At 50.9% G+C, this 21,008-nt stretch overlaps 3 protein-coding genes across 4 annotated transcripts; 2 read left to right on the top strand and 1 right to left on the bottom strand.

Moving 5' to 3' along the window:
- The first annotated feature begins 1,814 nt into the window (after positions 1-1,814).
- Positions 1,815-4,111, top strand: LOC125550917 (nucleoside diphosphate kinase 1). The gene is made up of 4 exons (XM_048714038.1): positions 1,815-2,035; positions 2,168-2,216; positions 3,268-3,499; positions 3,742-4,111. The coding sequence occupies exons 1-4, from the start codon at positions 1,985-1,987 to the stop codon at positions 3,857-3,859; spliced, it is 450 nt and encodes a 149-aa protein (XP_048569995.1). The 5' UTR covers positions 1,815-1,984; the 3' UTR covers positions 3,860-4,111.
- A 547-nt stretch (positions 4,112-4,658) lies between these two features.
- Positions 4,659-6,491, top strand: LOC125550916 (monooxygenase 3). 2 transcript variants are annotated; one of them, XM_048714036.1, is made up of 4 exons: positions 4,659-5,055; positions 5,140-5,208; positions 5,286-5,677; positions 5,786-6,491. In XM_048714036.1, exons 1-4 carry the CDS (start codon positions 4,715-4,717, stop codon positions 6,307-6,309), a joined length of 1,326 nt encoding a protein of 441 aa, XP_048569993.1. In that variant the 5' UTR covers positions 4,659-4,714; the 3' UTR covers positions 6,310-6,491. The 2 variants fall into 2 exon arrangements, with proteins under 2 accessions (XP_048569993.1, XP_048569994.1); XM_048714037.1 differs by having other exon boundaries at positions 4,766-5,055; positions 5,130-5,208.
- Positions 6,492-10,276: 3,785 nt separating this feature from the next.
- On the bottom strand, positions 10,277-13,520 carry LOC125554642 (histone deacetylase 6-like). The gene is made up of 5 exons (XM_048718136.1): positions 12,501-13,520; positions 12,000-12,395; positions 11,659-11,871; positions 10,811-11,113; positions 10,277-10,381 (listed from the first exon to the last, which is right to left on the bottom strand). Exons 1-5 carry the CDS (start codon positions 13,518-13,520, stop codon positions 10,277-10,279), a joined length of 2,037 nt encoding a protein of 678 aa, XP_048574093.1.
- Positions 13,521-21,008: the final 7,488 nt, after the last annotated feature.

Raw genomic sequence — 21,008 nt, 5'->3', positions numbered from 1 at the left:
AAAATTGCTAATTTACTCAACAGACTTACGGTTTGCTTTGGGGCTCGTCAAAAATTACCCAACAAGCTGATTAAAACGACAACTTTTGGGTGCATCGAAAAAGTAAACATTTCTTTTGTGGGCCGTCTGAGAACCTACACCGACAACTCAACGAAGGAGAAGAGAGCGGTAACTAAGTCTGTGTGCCATAACTGGTTCTATATATTGAATCAGTTATACATACATTTGAGGGGAAAGTAATCTATATTAAGTATTAATTCGTTCAAAATATTGGGTTTATGAAGACTTCTTGAGATCACAAAAATGCCATAGTGTTTCATTTTCTATGTTGACTAGGCATCATAAATAGGTTAGATGGTTTACGGACTTGGATGCGATTTTTGTTGCTTTACATGTGCTCTACCATAGCAGATGATGAATAGATTAGAAGTTTCGCTCGCAAAAAAAGATTAAGCAAGTGTAGGAAGAGACAATGGCCAATCACATGTTCTTTGTCCTAAGCTTTTTTTCCTAATATAATAGTGGTTGACATTATTTTAAGATAAATTTCTAATATGACTTAAGAAGAATATTAAAAGTTGTTACGCTTCTATCATGTATAAAAATCCCAACCACTATAAAATTTTATAGAGACATTAAAAATGAAAAAATGCACTAATTCATCTCTCTCGGCCAATCCACGCTTCTCATCGGATCTGGATTTGTGTGAATCACTAATTGAGGAATACTCCTTCCAAAGATCATTTCCACCTCCTCCGATCATGACAAGTAGCATGTTGCATGTGCGTCACTTGTCACAACCTGAGAGTTTTTTTCATAGATCCGTCTATTTAAAACAATGTATCTCTTAAACCGTGTGTCTAAATCTCGAACCGTTTTCATCATTGGATTGTTTGCATTGAGATCTTCAAAACAAGATCCCATATTGATAGGTTTTGATAAACTTTTTTATAAAAAGCCAGACGAAAAAATCAGACCAGGAGCACGTTTTTTTCCTTTTCCGAAAGCCGTTTCCAAGAGGCACGGCCGTGCCTCTCGCAGAAGCAAAACCATGCCTCTCAGGCAAGCAAAATCGTGCCTCTCGCGGAAGAAAAAAAAAGAAGAAGAGAAAGCACGTTTTTTTTTCATTTCCGATAGGCACGGCCGTGCCTCTCGTGAAAGCAAAATTGCCTCTCGCAGAAGCAAAACCATGCCTCTCAGGCAAGCAAAATCGTGCCTCTCGCGGAAGAAAAAAAAGAAGAAGAGAAAGCACGTTTTTTTTTCATTTCCGATAGGCACGGCCGTGCCTCTCGTGAAAGCAAAATTGCGCCTCACACAGAAGGAAAAAATGAAAACGCATTTTTTTGTTTCTGGGAGGCACGGCCATGCTTCTCGCGAAAGGAAAAAACACATTTTTTTTTTCTGTTTTCGAGAGGCACGGTCGTGCCTCTTGAGGAAGAAAAAAAAGCAAAAACGTGTTTTTCCCGTTTCCGAGAGGCACGGCCGTGCCTCACGCGCAAGCAAAACAATGTCTCTCACGAAAGCAAAATCATACCTCTCGTGAAAGAGAAAAAAGAAAATACATTTTTTTACGTTTCCGAGCGAAAGCAAAACCATGCTCTCTAGTTAGTTGTTGCCGGATTTGTGGGCATGTGTAGATCGGGCTACACGGGCTGGGAGTACTACGCGGGCCGGGCCAGGAGTACTACGCGGGCCGGGCCGGGCCGCTACTCCCACGACAAAAATCCCAGATCTGCTGTTAAACGGGCCTACTGGTCATTGACTCCGTCGTATGCGATCGATTTATAAAACGCCCACATAAATCGCCGCTTTCCCTTCCACTCCCCACTCACAGCGTCCGTATCCAGAAACACAACTGATCACCCCAGCACCCCATATAAAACAGGGGAGGCCTCTCCACCCCTTTCACATCCCCGGCTCCTCTCCGTCCCCATCGCGTGATCGATCGCCTCCGCCTTTTCCGCGAGCCTCTTCTTCCCCGATCATGGAGCAGACTTTCATCATGATCAAGCCCGACGGCGTCCAGAGAGGCCTGGTAAACCCCAACCCCCGTCTCTGCAAGGAACAACCCCTACGTGCTTGTCTGAATCTCGCGATCGGTTTCGTCTCCGGGTTACTGGAACCGTCTCTGATCATCGGTTTCGTGTTTGCAATTTCTCTTCTGCAGATCGGGGATATCATCAGCCGATTCGAGAAGAAAGGGTACTACTTGAAGGGTAAGAGGGTGTCCTTTGTTCCTACCTGATCAGTATGACCTAGGAACCCTTTTCCTTCCTAATTCGTCAGTTTCTGCTTCTTGATCTGGCTTAGACAATTAATTTCGCCACTTAGATCTACTTTTGGGTCGTATTATGTACTACCTCTGTTCCTAAGTATTTGTCTTTTTAGAGATTTCAAATGGACAACACATACAGATGTATATGGACATATTTTTAGAGTGTAGATTCACTCATTTTGCTTCGTATGTAGTCACTTATTGAAATCTTTCGAAAGACAAATATTTAGGAACGGGGGGAGTATGTTATAACAGAGATATAAAAGTGGTTATTTATTTGTAACTTGATGGAAAATCAAATAGTACTCTTTTTTGTGATAAAAACCATAATTGGGGCCTGCCTCAGTTTGAACATGAAATCATTTTGAGCAGAGATGAAGTAGTGCTTTTACACCTTCCAAAAGTTAGTGCTTTTCCAATGCATAAATATGCTATTGCCCTTTTTGGGTAGGAGGAAAATTATTAATTTGCTTTGAATCGGAACTGTAACACACAAGTGCCTACTAATAGTATGACGACCACAATAACACAAGTTCACAGGTAAATGATATCTTCACCATGGGATTAAATTGTTACAAAAAAATATATACTCCTCGCTGAATTTAATTGTAATAAACCACCTTGCTGCCAGATTTTACAAATTGGCAGGTTGGACCTTTTTCTTTCGTTGCTAAATGTGGATATAGTTTAAAACATGGACAATCTGTCACAATCTTCTATAAGTGCGGCCCTCGGTGAAATACACTACTTGTTACATTGGCTAATGGCTACTAGTTGTTGCCACACAATATAAGTAATAAAAAGGATTAGAATGTGAAACAAAAAGCAAACGTCATCGTAAATTATGTTAAGAGAAGAACTCATCTGAAACTTTTTTCGGTTCAGCTTTTATAATCATTGCCTTCGACGATTCACACATCCAATAGCCCATAAACAATCACTGGTTGAATTATTTTGGTGCTAATAAGTTGTTTGGAAATGTGATGATCCAGGGATGAAGTTTATGAATGTGGATAAATCCTTCGCGCAGCAGCACTATGCCGATCTCTCTGCCCAGCCCTTCTTTGCCAAGTTGGTGGATTACATCATTTCCGGCCCTGTTGTGGCCATGGTGTGGGAGGGGAAGGATGTTGTCTTGACTGGCCGCAGGATCATCGGGGCCACCAGGCCTTGGGAGGCGGCTCCCGGCACCATCCGTGGTGACCATGCTGTGGAGGTTAGCAGGTGAGCAAATGTTCTTTGTACATTGATCACTGAACTCCTTTTTGGTCACAACTATCAATATCTTTTTTTCTTGGTGAGGAGTATGCGAGTAGAGAGTAGTAATATTGTCTTGAGTTTGTACAACTATGATCAATTGTCTATGTTTGCAGTGCAGCAGACGGAGGTGTTCATTTGTAGCTTTGCTCAAAACTTAACGGATAATACTGGTTCCTTAGACTGAACTCAAATTGTCTGCTGTGCAGGAATGTGATTCATGGAAGTGATTCTGTGGAGAACGGAAAGAAGGAGATCGCTCTGTGGTTCCCAGGAGGCTTGGCCGAATGGAAGAGCAACCTCCACCCTTGGATCTACGAGAACTGAGCTCACACGATCATCTACTTCTACTTGTTGATGCCTCGTTTCTTCAGAACTCGAGCTTGTCCCGGTCTGGCTATCCGAGTCGATGATTAGATTTCGTGCTGCGTGATGATGTTAATAACCGAACTTGAATGTGTTGCCTGAACCTGTATGGCTTCTGCATTTCCTTTGATGCAAGTGTAACTGCTGCCACCTCAGTGCAGTTGTCTGAAATAAGATAAACCTAGCAGGGGAGTTTAACCTTTTGTTCTTAAATTGATTGACATCTCAGAAGAGCTCTGCATTTCATCAAGGAGAGAGAAAACTAGTAAATCGTAAGTAGAACTAGAGAAGGGAAATGCCTCGGCTTTTAATTAAGGAAATGATAAGTACCTGACGTCAGGTACGAGCACATGGAAAATCGAACATTTTCGATGGCAATTCTAATGACGCAAGGATTGCAAGTTAGTTGATACACATGGTAATTTTCTGTTAAAAATAAACTGAAGTATTAAGTTACCATGTTTGCCAACTAAAGTTGTCATCCTTGCGTTAATAAACTTGCAATGTTCGACGTTTGATTTGCCATGCTGTCCAGGCGTTATGGTATTACTTTAATATTATTTTCTGAACCGAGGGATTGTTGATGTTTAAATCTCATATTTGCGGATCGTGAGTGATGCTGAAGTTGATTACTGAAGTTCGCAGTAAATCTCTGGGACGCAAAGTTTCTGGATCGCAGCGAGGTGGTGGACGTGTCTTGTCCCCTGTCTCTGAATCTTGTTGCCGGACGTGTGGCTCCAAATCCTTCCGCTTTGCGAACCCGAGACCCCCAAACCACCAGCCTCCTGCTGCGTATGGCGTGCTCCTGTCCAAGAAATGCTCGTCGTTGCCATGGCACCGCTGAGCACCTTCGTGTCCTCCCCTGCGCGTCACCCTTGTTCCGACTCGTATCATCGCCGTCGCCGGGGTGCCGTCTCTGCGTCGTCGTCGTCCTCCTCTACTAAGGCGGAGGAAGTGGTCATCGTGGGCGCGGGCATCGCGGGTCTGGCCACCGCGCTCTCCCTGCGCCGGCTCGGCGTGAGCGCCACCGTGCTGGAGCAGGGCCCGTCCCTGCGCGCGGGCGGCACGTCGCTGACGCTGTTCAAGAACGGGTGGCGCGTGCTGGACTCCATCGGCGTCGCCGACGAGCTCCGGGCCAAGTACCTCCGCGTCCAGGGGTACACTACACCTACCTAGCACTTCTCCTCTCTCCTTCCTTCATGCGTCCAGTGCTTAAACTGCGAGGTTTCAGCTGGTCGCAGGATGAGGATGCGGTCGTCGGCGGGCGGGCGTGACCTGCGCGAGTTCTCCTTCGAGGAGGAGGCTCCTGGGTACGTATGTCGTCTCAACACTCGCCCTGTGTTCTTGCATCGATTTGTTCTGCTTTAATTATGGATGTATGTGTCAGGCAGGAGGTGCGGGCGGTGGAGAGGGGAGCGCTCCTCGCGACGATGGCCTCCAAGCTCCCGCCGGGCGCCATCTCCTTCTCGTCCAGGCTCAAGTCCATCGCCGGCCAAGGGCCCGACGGCACCCTGCTGGAGCTCCAGGACGGGAGGCGGCTCCTGTCCAAAGTGGTGCTGGGCTGCGACGGCGTCAACTCCCCGATCGCGAGGTGGATGGGGTTCTCGGAGCCCCGGTACGTGGGGCACATGGCGTTCCGTGGCCTCGCGGACTACGCCGGCGGGCAGCCGTTCGAGTCCAAGGTGAACTACATCTACGGCCGGGGCGTCCGCGCCGGCTTCGTCCCGGTCTCCCCGACCAAAGTCTACTGGTTCATCTGCTTCAACAGCGCGACCCCAGGTAGTACTTCATTTTGATATGACATATTGACATGAGAGGGCGAGGTCTGATCAAGTTGCTTCGACTGACTGATCTTGCATGGCATTGGCATTGGCGTTGGCATGGCAGGGCCCAAGGCCACGGACGGCGCGGCGCTCAAGAGGGAGGCCCTGGGCCTGGTGCGGGGCTGGCCGGAGGACCTCGTCGCCGTCATGCGGAGCACGCCGGACGACGCCGTGGTGAAGACGCCCCTCGTGGACCGCTGGCTCTGGCCGGGGCTGGCGCCCCCGGCGTCCAGGGGCGGCGTGGTGCTCGTCGGCGACGCGTGGCACCCGATGACGCCCAACCTCGGCCAGGGCGCGTGCTGCGCGCTCGAGGACGCCGTCGTCCTGGCGCGCCACCTCGCGCCCGCGGTGCTCGCGGGCAGCGACGTCGGCGAGGCGTTGCGCGGGTACGAGAGCGAGAGGTGGGGGCGAGTGTTCCCGCTGACGGCGCGCGCGGGGCTCGTCGGCGCGCTGGTGCAGTGGGGCAACCCGGTGGTGTGCGCGGCGCGGGACGGCGTGGTCATCCCGAGGCTGGTCAGGCTGGGGCCGTTCCTCGAGCACACCAACTTCGAGTGTGGCCTGCTCGACCCGGCGGCGCCGTCGACATGATCGATTCCACGGTCAAATGTCCAAGACATACGTTACCATTCTACAGTAGGAGTGAGTACAATTGTTTTCAGCAGAATCACGTTACCATTCTAACTCACTTCCTCTGATAAAAGGAAATAGGCCGCTTTAGCAATTTTGGAACATCTTAACACGTTTTCAGCAGAATCATGTTACCATTCCCATTAGAGCATCTCCAACAGAAGCGCTATATAATCGACGCACGGTATAAAAATTGCTTTTAGCGTGCGCGGACCTGATTTGAAGTCTCCAGCAGCCGCACAAAAAGCGTGTGCACGCTATAACTAATGCAGCACGCGCATTAAAAAGGCATCGCGCGCAGCATATTTAATGCGCCTGATCGCGCGCGCTACAAACTCTGGACTGCTTGATTGGGACCGCTGAACTCGCGCGCACTGCATATCTTACAACGCTTGTTGGAGCAAACGTTTTCTGGCGTCCTAAAAAATACTACTTACGCACTGTAAACCCATTTTTTGGGCGCCATGCATTAGGCGGCTGTTGAAGATGCTCTTAACATATGATGTATTGTTCATAGCCAGATTTTGCCATGCTTTTTCTTACTAAGCAGCAAAGCCCCAAAAAATGATTTTCTAAGCAAATTCGTCACCACAAGTGTAACAAGATTCCAAAAGGTGCGTGCATACAAGTGTGAGAAATTCAGCTAAGTGTGGCATACCATAACCGTCGCGGTGAAACAAGCATGTGCTAAAAAATATTATACATTCACTTTACAGATCATAAATTACTACGATTGAGGTAACTCAGACTGAGTGCTAGCAAGTCTTTATTTCCCCTCTCGAAAGGAAACTAGGGCAAAAATCTTCCCTTTTTCGGTGCGTGTGTGTGTGTGGGGGGGGGGGGGGGGGGGGGGGGGGCAGGTTTAATTTTTTTTTGTCTCGACTGAAAAACTATCATCGTACTGTAATAATGTGCCACACCTATAAAATATTGTACGAGTTTTAATTTTCCTCTACAATTAGTCAATTACCAATAAGATGAGAAAATTTAATAATTTCATTGGAAGAGAAATTACCAGCTAATTTTTTCAATGTATCTGATCATGTAACACCGAAATAAGTCATATCTCATTTGGCGGCGCTTAAATGATAATTACTATTTAGAGTGTTTCGAGGCACTTTTTGGCCGATACGGTCCCTCGAATATATAAAAATGTCGATTTTCGTCTTGCTTGTCCAATGGCAGCTCTCAAATTTAACAATGTTTACCAGGGTCTTTCTGATAAGCCAATTTTGTTCTTCTTCTGCAACATTTACTATGTCCAACATATCAGCCTCAATGAAATTTTCAGTAGGTTGAGAACTTGAAGCAACAAGCCTAAAAAATGAATTAATCTTAACGGTGTATGGCGGCGCTTTTCTCTTCACAGGAAAATCCACGTACGGGCTAATCATCATAGGAGAATGCAACGCCCTACCTGGTCGCTAGTGGGCTTCACATGGGCCTTTTTCCTTTTCCAGAATCAACGTTGAGATAGGGGGGAGGGAGGGGGGGGCAAGTATGTATATACGTGGGAAATACGTGCCTTTGTATCGCTAATCGCCACAGCATCGCTCGATCGTTAGGGGGGGGGAAGCCCCTGCCCGCCCCCCCCCCCCCCCCCTCCCTGTCTCCGCCACTGGATTCACTTTATAAAGTTATAAAACAGAGTGAAGTGCACGGTAGATCCCTGAACTATTTCAAAGGTATCAAGTAGGTCCTCAAACTATGAAAATCGTCATTCAGGTCCTCGCAGTAAGTGTGTCATGTTAGACAAAATAAAGGTCCTCAGACCAGAATGACACACTTATTACACTTTGAGGACCTAGGTGATAATTTTCATAGTTAGGAGATCTACGTGACACCTTTGAAATAATTTAGGGACCTACAATACACTTCAAACTGAAAAAAGGCCATATTAATTGACAGGCTACAACCACTTTGCTTCTTTCAAAACACTCAAGGGAAGAGTTGGAACAAAAATATAGAAACAACTACACTCTTGATTTCTTCAATTGCATGAAACGGAAACTCTCGAACCCGGGGACAGTTAAAGCAACTCCAAAACAAGGACCCAAACGGACACTGATTTTGTCCGTTTCGTGTCCGTTTGGGTCACCTGTCCGCCTAGTGGACATGGGGCGGACAAGCCTTGTATCCAACGCACGTCGACTCAAACTCTTCGCACCGCCCGCCCCCTCCTTTCTCCCTCGCGTCGCCCGCCCCCTTCTCTCTTCCTCGCGCTGCCCCTCTTCTCCTCCTTGCGGATCCCTTCCCCCGCGAGATTTTTCTCTGCTTGCGCCTCTGCTGCAGCCAGCCTCTGCTCGCGCCGCCGTCCGGGCCTCGAGCCCCAGCAGGAGCGCGCGGAGGAGCCCTGCGCCGGTGGCCTCGCTGGGGCGTGGAGGAGCGGTCGAGCGCGCTGTGGCGACCTGCTCCGGTGGCCTTGCGGCGGCACGGAGGAGCGGCCGAGCGCGCGTCGGCGGTCTGTGCCGACGGCCTCGCTGCGGCGCGGAGGAGCGGCCGAGCGCACGTCGGCGACCTGCGCCGGTGGCCTTGCTGCGGTGCGGAGGAGCGGCCGAGCGCGCGGTGGAGACCAGCACCGGTGGCCTTGCTGCGGGCATTGCAGTCGCTGACATATGGGACTAGGGGCGGAGACGAGCGGGCGACAGCGGTGGACGAGAGCGTCCGCTTCCGTCCGCTTCGTACCCATTTGTTCCCAAATTTGGGTCAGGTTTGGGTCGGGGACGGACAGCAGGCGGACACGGACGTCCGTTTGGGGCGCCCCGTTGGGCCAAGTTTTCTGTCCGGATGACCCAAACGGACAAAACGGGTTCTCTCATTGGAGTTGCTCTTATGTGAAACAAAGGGGGTATATTTTCGAGAAATTTAGAATGGACTTCTGCCTCCTGTGAGTTCCAGATTCATTTACAGAGCAAAGTATTTTGATTCTAGCATCAGATCAGCTATGTCAAAATTGAAATGCCAGATATAACTTACATGAGAGTCAAACGTCAGTGGTTTGGATAGTGGATACTGATTTTATCAGGATTTATGCTGTAGGTAGTCAAGTGGCTCACAAAATTGTGAGCCCTGCCTTTGTTTCAAAAACAAAACAAAATTGTGAGCCCTTTCATTAACCTTTAAGCATTTGACTTCGACAATTTTTAGGTGCTCAGACTGAAACAATTTTTAGGTGCGCAGACTGAAACAATTGGTTCATCATAATCCTGTCCTACAACGTACAAAAATTCTTGGTTCAATTAATCATTCATGATAACCATTGTAACACAGCAACTAGCATAGTACGGTACGTGTACCTTACAAAGGTCAAGAGTGAGATTCTCTAGAATTGGTGCGTGTTCAAGAATGGCTTGGGAATGTGCAGCGCACGATGGTCAAAATGGCTTGGCACTTCGGTTTCACCAAACAAGAGCTTTTGAACTTCCGTAAAACAGAGTGGACATTGCTACCCTCTATACTTTGATACTCCCTCCGTTTTCTAATACAAGGCCACTACATCTTTAATTCATTTATAATTTTTCTTTTTGTGTCAAACTTTTTTTTCGAACCATGCAGGAGGACTGCATGTATTATATTAAAAAGAGAAGGAGTTTTTGTGTTAAACTTGCTTTATACTTTTGGTCAACAAAATATTACAGTGCCAATAAAGCCCACTAATAGAAGTGAAAAAACAAAGAACAAAAGGCCGAGAACAGACACTAGAGCTCGAACAAGACAGATGTCGAAAAAGGATTGCGCCCTGCTTTATAAATAAAACAAACCGTCAAGAGCACACATACATGGACTAGTCCAGAACACACACACCCACGCTACACGACAAGAGGTCCAAAGATACTGCTGAGGGCACAGCTCAACAAGCCCAACACAACACGCACAAAAGAACACAAGAGGCACGGCCGAGGCCGGGGCCGCGGGGCACGCCAGACACCTAATCAGGCTCTGGAGGAGGCAGCGGGGGCGGTGGCGACAGGCAGACGGCCATCGAGCGAAGGTCGGCGATGAAGGCGGAGATGGCGTCCCGTCCCGAGGGCGGCTAAGCTGCAAGTAACCAGACAGTTTGAAAAGAGCGTCAGTAGCCTGTCGAAGTGGAGTGCGCTCAATCACAAGTTTATTGCGAATCGTCCAGAGAGTCCACGCGATAGCCCCAATCTCAAGCCACCTAATGTGGCGAGTAGGCAGAGGGGAGGTCTGGAGTTCGGCGAAGAGGTCGGGGAAGTTGGTGTGGCACCAATCCTCGGGAGTACCACAGAGAGGGCAAAGTCCGGAGCCAGGGTCATTGCGCTTGCGGACCTCGACCCCAGACGGGAGCCGCCCGCGGATCCATTGCCACATGAAGATCCGATCTTTAAGGGCAGACGAATGGGCCACACCGCCTGGAGGGGGGCGGGGCGGAGGAGGGGGCAATGGCCGAGTAGAGGGACTTGGTGGAGAATTGGCTTGAGGGCTCAAGACGCCACCTGACCTCATCTGGGCCTGCGTCGACAGCCGGCTCGTGGAGAGCGATGCAGTCAAGAAGCTCCTGCCAAGCGGCAGCTTCCGGAGGTCCAAATGGCTTCTGGAACGCGAGGCGCCCTAAATCAATAAGGGCCCGTTCCACGGAGATCAACGGGATGACAGCGATAGAGAAGAGGTTGGGGAAGCGAGCCGCAAAGGGGATGTCTCCCGCCCAACGGTCAAACCAGAACATGGTCGCTGATCTCGATCCAACCGATATGAACGTCCCAATGCGGAGGACGGGAAGCAGCTGGATGACTGATTGCCAGAACTGGGATCCACCAGACCGTTGACAGAAAGCCAGAGGTTGGCCACGCCGGTATTAGTCCTGATGATGTCTAGCCATAACCCGCCGTGCCCTTGCGAGATGCGCCACAGCCAGCGGGAAAGGAGGGCGATATTCATGCGCTTCGAGGACATGATACCGAGGCCACCTTGCTCCCGGGGCTTGCAGATGTCGGGCCAACTAACCATATGGTATTTCTGTTTGTTATGGTCCCCAACTCAATAGAACCGGGATTGGATCTTGGCGATCTCATGGTGGAGGGTCTCGTGAAGGCTGTAGAAACTCATGAGGAACAAGAGGAGACTGGAGAGTGAGGAGTTGATGAGGATTGTTCGGGCCGCCTTCGACAGACACCGACCCTGCCAAGGCTCGATGCGCGTTTGCAACTTGGCCACAGTCGGACGCAAGTCAGCAAGGGTAAGCCTCGAGACGCTAATGGGCGTCTCCAGGTAAGAAGTGGGCAAGGAGCCGAGGCGACAATTCAGGCGGTTAGCAATATCGAGAGCCTCTGCCGGAGAGTAGCCCATCACCATCACATCACTCTTGTCGAAGTTGATCTTGAGGCCAGACATTTGTTGAAAGCAGAGGAGAAGTAATTTAAGGTTAGCTATGTCTGCATCGAAGCCTTCAACTATGATGATGATGTCGTCGACGTACTGAAGCAGGAAATACCGGTGCCACCGGCCAAGTGGAACAACAGATAAAGAAGGGGTAGGAGCATGCAAACGGCACAAACTGGATTTCTGTAAGAGATACTATTATATTGTGTGTCTAGCAAAATGCTCGCCGGTTCCTATGAATGAATCAAGTGAACAATGACACGACCCAAAACCTCCACATGCATGGCGTGGAGGGCAGCGCAGGGTCAAACCATGGCAGAGGACGATAGTCTGTGCTTCCGCCCCAACTCCACGAAAAACCCGGCGAGGTCCGCGTTGTCGCACAGCCGCTGCAGCCTCTCCATTGGGTCTTCTTCTTCTTCTTCATCGTTGTCGTCGTCGTGGCAGAGGTCGTCGACGTCCATGCCTTGGGCCGCCGCGCCGCATGGCTCGTGGAACTGTATGCTCGGGGCGCAGTTGATCGCCGAGAGGTGCTCCAGGGCTTTCACCCTAATGGCGGCCGCGTCCTTATTCTCCCCGCTGCTGAGGCTGCCGGGCGCCTCCGTGCGACACTGGAGCTTGTAACCCTGGCTCCTGTAGTAGTGATCGTACGGATGGTGTGGTATCTCGTCGGCGATCTCGTCTTCCTTGCCCACGGCCACCGCCGTCTGTATGGAATGGATACAACGCAACAAATTAATTAAATTACAGAGTGGTCGTTTGCCATTAGAGTTAGCGTGTTTGATCAATCACGAGTTCATGCATGTACGTACCTCGTAGCACCAGCAGGAGGCGACGTGGTTAATGGTGTAGCCGCCGCCGCCGAGGAGGAGCAGCGGCGCGTTGAATCCCCGCAGGTACCTGACGCACTCCGCGTGGCCGCCCACCGACAGCTCGAGGCCGGCGAGCCGGTCGCCGGAGAGCGAGTCGGCGCCGCACTGCAGCACCACGGCGTCCGGCTGGAACACCTGCATGGCCTTGCCCACGATCGGCTTGAACAGCTCATGGTACCCCTGGTCGTCCATGCCCTTCTTGAGCGGCACGTTGAGGGCGTGGTACCTGCCGGCCCCATCGCCGACGTCGTCGATGCTCCCGGTGCCGGGGAAGAAATCGGTTTGGTACTGGTGGAAGGACAGCGTCATCACCTGGTTGGAGTCCGCGAAGGCCTTCTCCACGCCGTCCCCGTGGTGCGCGTCGATGTCCACGTACAGCACCCGCCGGAAGCGGCCGAGGAGCTGCTTGATGGCGAGCACGATGTCGTTCACGTAGCAGAAGCCGTTGGCGTGGCCCCGGCACGCGTGGTGCATGCCGCCGGACCAGTTGATAGCGACGTCGTGGTCGCCCCCGCAGAGCGCGCGCGCCGCGGCCAGCGACCCGCCGGCGTAGCTCAGGCAGTACCCCATGAGTCCGTCGATGACGGGGTTGTCGTTCGTGCAGGCGCCGTCGTCCCAGCGGCGCACGGGGCCGATGCCGTGCTCCTCGGCCGTCCGCCGGAGATCGCCGTCGCTGATGTACGCGGCGGGGGTGAGCCTGCCGAGGAGGTCGACGTATTTCTGGTCGTGGAACGCGAGGAGCTCCTCCGGGCTGGCGGGCCTGGTGCGGAGGCGAGTCATGTCGTTGAGGAGGCCGTAGGAGGCGACGAGGCCGTGGGTCATCGCGACACGGCGGGGCACCATGGAGTGTCCCTTGCCGTAGTCGACGTTGGAGATGCCCGGGTCGTAGTAGTAGCACACGCGCCGCTTCCGGCCGTCGGGGCACGACGGCGACGGCAGCGAGTTGGCGCCCATATCCATGGCTGGTTCTTGATTCGAGAACGAGAGAGAGATCGTGATTTTTCAATCGCGACGAACGAAATGCGTGGCGTGGAGAAAGAACGTAGCACGCGCGTTCGCGTATATGTAGAGCGAGCTTCACATACACACAGTCTGAGGTGGAGTCGGTCGCGGTCTGGAAGACGAGTCGGAACGTGTTCACTTCCAAGCAACGGAACAACTTGGTCGATGCCAACGGAACAGTGGCGGAGCTTGAGCCGAAATTATGGGGGGCCATGGGCTAGAGGGAGGGCAAACATAACTATTTTAGCTGATTTTTAATGGAAAATGTGCCTAACACAAAGGAGTATATACATGTTTTCTTGTGAGCTTTGTGTGTGTGTGTGTGTTGGGGGGGGGGGGGGGGGGGGGGGGGGCGGCCCAGGTTGGCCGCATGTAGCTCCGCCACTGCAACGGAACAACCTTTTTTTCTTTCTCTGGCGTACTACACTTTCGTGTTGTCTCTCAATCAAATAGACACATTAAAGTGACACCTCAATGTCCGAACTGCGATCCAGGAGAGGAGGGTGTGAAGCGCACGGCCGTCCGCTGTAAAAAGTCAAAAGAGATATGGACGCTACTTGGTATAGACGACACTATCAATAGATCATGCCATGCATAACATGTAGGTGAAGCACCCTTTTTTTGTGGAAATGCCATCATGGCTTACTACTTTATATTAATCAAATAAGCAAATTCACAAGAGATGTATGAATAAAAGAAGGATATTCATGTACCCAATTACATGATAAATGGTTCTCATAGCTATGCTTAGCAATTTCAGGCCATAATGTAATGCCCCTGGATCCGATCTGAGAATTTGGGAGAGGAAGGAGAGAACAGAGTAGGTGAGGAGCAGACTTGGAGGACGGGAAAGAGGTTCATTCATCACACGCTCCTGATCTCGTTCGGTGGTTCGTACATTTGTAACTGCCCTCCTGGGCTACCCTTACATGGCCTCTGGCCCAACGCACACACACACTGGCCCAAAGCCCACACACATGTAGTGTTGCAGTTCAGTTATCTGAATAACTGACTGCACTAGTTCAGTCCGCTACTGATGCATCAGTAGGCGCGACATTGTCCTCCTCTTGAGATGGAGCTCCCTCCCAGACACCGGCTGATGGATAGCGCTGGCGAAGAACATCATAATCTTCCCAAGTGGTGGCTGATGAAGCTATGTACCTAGGGTAGGGTCATGAACCTATCCGACATACCCTCCCCAAGGACATCTCTGCAAAGAATCAGAAGCAGTCGAAGAGAAACCATCCTCCACTCGACCATGAAGATGTGCTCACTCGACCACCTTGAAGACACTCGATGTCACACCCTCGATGCGACTATAGCTCCCACGTGTCAAGGCACGACTTAGAGACATAATCGCATTGAAGGCATATGTCGCAAGTTAGGCAATCTTCACAACATCCCATGTAATATAATAATGAAAGAGGAGATAACAATAGTTGGCTAACACTCGCCACGTCAATCAAGTACATAAATAACATTACATCATCCAATCACTCATGGCCTGACTACGGCGCCAAAATAAAAAAGAACCCAACAAGCGACACGGTCCCAATCACCCCCAACTGGGCACCACTACTGATCATCGGGAAAAGAAACATAGTAACGTTGAGAGTCTTCGTCGAACTCCCACTTGAGCTCATACGCGTCTCCTGGAGCGGAATCATCAGGCCCTGCATCTGGTGTAATAGTAATCTGTGAGCCACAGGGACTCAGCAATCTCGCACCCTCGCGATCAAGACTATTTAAGCTTATAGGTAAGGCAAGATAAAATATGAGTGGAGCTGCAGCAAGCGACTAGAAAGTATGGTGGCTAACTTATTCGCAAAAGAGAGTGAGAAGAGAAGGCAAAGCACGAGCGAGAAACTAAAGAACCACATGCGCAAACATTACTCCAACACCGTGTCCACTTCCCGGACTCCACCGAGAAGAGGCCATCACGGTAACACACTCAGTTGATTCATTTTAATTTAATTAAGGTTCAAGTTATCTACAACCGGACATTAACAAATTCCCATCTGCCCATAACCGCGGGCACGGCTTTTGAAAGTTCAATCCCTGCAGGGGAGTCCCAACTTAGCCTATGACAAGCTCTCACGGTCAACGAAGGAATAGACCTCCTTCCAAGACGTTCCGATCAGACTCGGTATCTCGGTAATTCAAGACACTTCGACAGGTTAAAACAAGACCAGCAACACCGCCCGAATGTGCCGACAAATTCCGATAGGAGCTGCACATATCTCTTTCTCAGGGCACACTCAGATTGTCTAAACTTCCGGTAGGCCAGCCCAGAGTTGCCCCTGGTAGCCACCGGCGGCTGACAGTTTGGACCAACACTCAGAGGAGCACTGGCCCGGGGGGGGGGGGGTTAAAATAATGATGACCCTTGAGTCTGCAGAACCCAAGGGAAAGAAAAGGCTAGGTGGCAAATGGTAAAACCAATGTTGGACATTGCTGGAAAAGCTTTAATCAAGGCGAACTATCAAGGGGTTCCCATTATAACCCAACCGCGTAAGGAACGCAAAATCTGGGAACATAACACCGATATGACGGAAACTAGGGCGGCAAGAGTGGAACAAAACACTAGGCGAGAGGCCGAGCCTTCCACCCTTTACCAAGTATATAGATGCATTAAGATAACATGGCAATATAATGATATCCCAACAAGTAAATAAATGTTCCAACAAGGAACGGCCTCCAATCTTCACCTGCAACTAGCAACGCTATAAGAGGGGCTGAGCAAAGCGGTAACAGAGCCAATCAACGGTTTGCTAGGACATGGTGGGTTAGAGGTTTGACATGGCAATTTGGGAGGCTTGAAAGCAAGTGGTAGGCATCGTAGCAATGGCATAGCAAAAGAGCGAGCAAACTAGCATAGCAAAGATAGTAGTGATTTCGAGGGTATGATCATCTTGCCTGCACAGTTGTCAGAGTTGACTGGATCCTCAAGAGCAAACTCAACAGGCTCCTCGTTAGTGAACTCGTCTCCCGGCTCTACCCAAACAAGACAAACAAGCAATAAGGATACAATCAACCACGTGCACGACCAAGCAATATGATACAATGATGATATGCTATGCGGGATGCGATGCAGGATGCAAAATGCAAGATATGACAGGAAATGCATGAACCTGGCCTCAACTTGGAAATACAAGTGTGCCACTAGAAAGATGAGATGAAATCGCTTGAAAACGATATAAAGAATGCCGGAATCGGAGTCAAGGTTTGGAAATGGCAAGCGATTCAAAAATGACACCGGTCTGCGATTTACAGCAAGTAGGCATCTAAATGCAAAGAAATGAACATGCTACAGCACTCAAACATGACAACAAAATACATGGCAGGGATGCACACAAGATGCTTAACAAAAGTCTAGCACTGAGATACGGCCAATTCATCTATTAACAGGTTCAAACAAGCATGACAAAAATGCATATGACAAACATATCTCAGACTTAGTGAAATCAACACTTGTCTGGAATTTCAGATCAGGTAGCCCTCTTCGGAGCAACAAAACTACATGCTACAGGACCTGAACATGGCAAAGTAAAGCATGGCATGGAGCTACTCAAAGAGCTTAACAAAAGTACCTTAGTGACCTTGAGCCAAAAGGGATCAGAAAATACAATTGCAAGCACGTGAACATAGCAAAAATATAATCAGTTTTTAGACTTAGAGAAAAACTGACACATGCTGAAATATAACTCAAGTAGGCATGTTTACGAGCTCGATGCACTCACTATGGTGCAAGTCATGGCAAGACAAGCATACAACCATCAAGAAGGCACAAAATGCAATCTAGACATGGCAAGAACAATAGCATAGCATGGGGAGCGCGCGGGGCGCGGCGCGAGGCGGCTGCCGGCGTCGATGGCGCGCGGCAGCGGGGAGGTGGCGCGAGGAGGCAGGCGCGCGCGACGAGGTGGGCGGCGGTGTGGGCCGGGGGGGCTCGGCCTGGGCTGCGGCGGGCCCGCGCGGCGGGGAGGCGCGGCGATGTGGGCGCCCGGGCGAACGAATCCCGGGGCGCCACGTGGCGGCGGAGAGGCGGGCTGGACAATGTCCGTCGGCAGGTTTTCGTCCGGCGCGGCGCGGGGACGATTTCTATGGTTTCGGAGATAGGAGGAGATCCGAAAATCGGGGGAGGGGGGTGTTTAAATATGCATAGAGGGAGCTAGGAGAGTCCAAATGAGGTGCGGTTTTCGGCCACGCGATCGTGATCGAACGCTCTAGATGATGGAGCAGAGTTAGGTGGGTTTTGGGCCAAATTGGAGGGGTGTTGGGCTGCAACACACACGAGGCCTTTTCGGTCCCTCGGTTAACCGTTGGAGTATCAAACGAAGTCCAAATGGTACGAAACTTGACAGGCGGTCTACCGGTAGTAAACCAAGGCCGCTTGGCAAGTCTCGGTCCAATACGGAAATGTTTAATCCCCACACATGAAAGAAAGCTAGAAATGGCCACCGGAGGAGAACGAAGCGCCGAAATGCAAAACGGACAACGGGGAAAATGCTCGAATGCATGAGATGAACACGTATGCGAATGCAATGCACATGATGACATGATATGAGATGCATGACAATGACAACCACATGGAGACAAAGAGCCGAACCCGAGGAAATAAATATTACTTAACGCCGGAAACGGCAAGAGTTGGAGTACAAATAGGGAAAGTTACATCCGGGGTGTTACACTCGACCACCAGAAGATGAGAAACTCTCCACTCTGCAACGGTCAAGACTTAAACCATAGCTTTATGGGCATTTATAACACTTTACTGCAGACGTTACCAGTAACGCTCCTCCTTTATAAACATTGAACCCTGTGTAATGGGGGGAGCTGGGGTCCTGGCGCACTCTATATAAGCCACCCCCTCCTCTAGGACAAGGGTTCGCACTTTCTGTAATTCACACATATATATTCAGTCGACCGCCTGAGGGCTCCGAGACATAGGGCTGTTACTTTCTCCGAGAAGGGCCTGAACTCGTAAACTCGTGTGTACAACTCCTCCATAGCTAGGATCTTGCCTCTACATTCCTACCCCCCTATTCTACTGTCAGCCTTAGGACCATGACAGTTGGCGCCCATCGTGGGGCAGGTGTCTTAGCGACTTATTGGAGAAGTTGCAATTTTTCCGATCCCCTTCATCATGGTTCTAGGCGGAGGTTTGGCTGAGGGCTGCGAGATTCGTCTCGGCACGCTCGTGTTTGTCGCCGACGACTCCGCTTGGCTCCAGGAGGCACCACTCGACGCCGACGCGCTCCCCGCCCGCAGGGCGGTGCACTTTCGCGCGTGCGTCCGCGGCGTCCTCCTGCGGCAACCGTCGACCCAGTACCAGTCGACTCCAGCAGCTTTCCCCCTCCCTGCGACCCGCCGGAGCAAGCGCACCGGTCGGTCGAGGCTTCAGCGGTGGGTGAAGCATGCGGTGGCCCGCCAATGGGCCACCCCTCAAGTCGCGGCGATCGAGTCCGACGAATCTCTCTACGGCCTGTTCGATCTGTCGACTAGCTCCGTAGAGACCACATCCGAGTGTGGCAACAGTGACTCGATGGCGGAAGTCCTAATGGTCAATGGACCACGCAGTCCTCCTGACTTCAATCGTGAAGACGGAGGTGAAGGGAACGGCGATCTGTCGCGCGTTCACGAGGAGTACCGCCCCGAACCTCTCTCCTCACAGCAGAGGGAAGAACTTCGTTGCCGGAACATGGATGCCCTGCACACTCCTATAGTTGGAGAAACCCCCGAGGCCCAGGCCTTGGAGCAGGCGCGCTTGGCCAATCTGGCTGAGCGCACTCGACTAGAGAACCTCCAGCGCGCACTCGACGATCGCGCTCGACAACGTGCTCCTGAGTCTGGTCGACGCCAACTTTTTCCACCTCCAACTCAGGTATACCGAACCCCGATCCATAATCCAGCTGCTGCTGCCCGGATAGCGGAGTCAATCCAACCCTCCCAGTCAGAAGCTGGTCGAGGTCTGGTGCAGATCCGAGCCTTGCTCCGGGTGGCAGGAGAGCAGAATACAGTTGTATCTCAGTCGCTGGATAGGATCCACAGCAGATCCGTGATGGCAGACACAGTTCAGTCGGCCCATAGCCCAAGATCGCCTCTGAGGCGTGAGGGACATGGGGATCGATGAGATCAGTACAGAAACCGAGAGCAGTATGACCGCCGAGTCAATCGTGATGATCGCCGTCGAGTGCCCATGCCTCCCCCGAGGAGCGGGTCGTACGTGCCTCGGCAGCACGAAGACAGACGCCCTCACAGTGTTGGGCGAGGTATTCCAATCGACCTTAGGGAGCCAGGCTTTGATGCGAGATCTATTCTCGTGCAGGGCTTGGTCGACAGAAACAGAGCTCACAGGGAGGGCCATGATGGAGGTCCACAAACCAGCAACAGGGTGCATGTCTCTGGTCCAGAGTGCTTCAGTAGAGCTATCAGAGCTGCGGTGATTCCCCCTAACTTCAGGTTGGCGTCTGGAGTTAGTAAGTTCACCGGGGAGTCCAAGCCTGACACTTGGCTTGAAGACTACCGAGTGGCTGCCCAGATTGGTGGCGGCAATGATGAAGTGGCCATGAAACACCTTCCTCTAATGTTAGAGGGCTCGGCTAGAGCGTGGCCGAATCAGTTAGCACCTGGCATCATCTATACTTGGGAAGATCTCGCTCGAGTGTTTGTCAGAACATTCTAGGGCACATGCAAACGGCCGGCAGGTTTGACAGAGTTGCGGTGTTGTGTTCAGAAACCGAATGAAACTTTGAGGGATTATATCCAGAGATGGATCACCCTGCACCACACAGTAGAAGATGTGTCAGATCATCAGGCAATTTGTGCCTTTAAGGAAGGTGTCAGGTATCGAGAGTTGAATATGAAATTCGGCCGGACAGGAAATATGACTCTGTCTCGGATGATGGAAATTGCCACCAAGTATGCCAATGGTGAAGAAGAAGAGCGGCTCGGAGTGGCAAGCACAAAGCAGTCGTCCACGAAGCTGGAGGAGGAAACTCCTATCAGAAACAGAAGCGCAAGGCCGAGCCAGCTGCTCCAGGTGAAGCCTTGGCTATGGTTCAAGGAAAGTTCAAGGGGAAGCCCAAAGGGCCGTGGAACCCCAAGAAAGTAAAAGATCAAGATGGAAATGACGTGTTGGATCTGCCGTGCCATATCCACACCAAAAAGATGAAGAAGGTAATTTCATTTACCCTAAGCACACCACTCGGCAGTGTCGGCTCCTAATCCAGCAGTTCCGAGAGAAACATCCCAAGGAAAAAGAGAAGGAGGCAGACAAGGCTGAGGATGAGGAAGAGGATGACGATGGTTATCCCCACGTGAATTCCACTCTGATGATATTTGCTGACGTTGAGAGCAAAAGTCGATTGAAAGTTATCAACAGGGAAGTGAACATGGTCGCTCCGGCGACACCCAGTTACTTGAAGTAGTCACAGACTGCCATTA

The sequence above is a fragment of the Triticum urartu genome, chromosome 4 (assembly GCF_003073215.2).
Source record: "Triticum urartu cultivar G1812 chromosome 4, Tu2.1, whole genome shotgun sequence".
Lineage (NCBI taxonomy): Eukaryota > Viridiplantae > Streptophyta > Magnoliopsida > Poales > Poaceae > Triticum > Triticum urartu.
Note: the sequence above shows the minus strand (reverse complement) of the source record. Positions and strands in the feature narration are given on the sequence as shown.

Coding starts and splice junctions, on each gene's coding strand:
- LOC125554642 (XM_048718136.1), bottom strand. CDS start 13,520: ATGGATATGGGCGCCAACTCGCTGCCGTCGCCGTCGTGCCCCGACGGC. Junction 11,114..11,658: donor TCGACAAGAGTGATGTGATG/GTGATGGGCTAC, acceptor GGTGGATCCCAG/TTCTGGCAATCAGTCATCCA. Junction 10,382..10,810: donor TCGACGCAGGCCCAGATGAG/GTCAGGTGGCGT, acceptor CTTGCAGCTTAG/CCGCCCTCGGGACGGGACGC.
- LOC125550916 (XM_048714036.1), top strand. CDS start 4,715: ATGCTCGTCGTTGCCATGGCACCGCTGAGCACCTTCGTGTCCTCCCCT. Junction 5,209..5,285: donor TTCGAGGAGGAGGCTCCTGG/GTACGTATGTCG, acceptor TGTATGTGTCAG/GCAGGAGGTGCGGGCGGTGG. Junction 5,678..5,785: donor CTTCAACAGCGCGACCCCAG/GTAGTACTTCAT, acceptor TTGGCATGGCAG/GGCCCAAGGCCACGGACGGC.
- LOC125550917 (XM_048714038.1), top strand. CDS start 1,985: ATGGAGCAGACTTTCATCATGATCAAGCCCGACGGCGTCCAGAGAGGC. Junction 2,036..2,167: donor ACGGCGTCCAGAGAGGCCTG/GTAAACCCCAAC, acceptor TCTCTTCTGCAG/ATCGGGGATATCATCAGCCG. Junction 2,217..3,267: donor GAAAGGGTACTACTTGAAGG/GTAAGAGGGTGT, acceptor GTGATGATCCAG/GGATGAAGTTTATGAATGTG.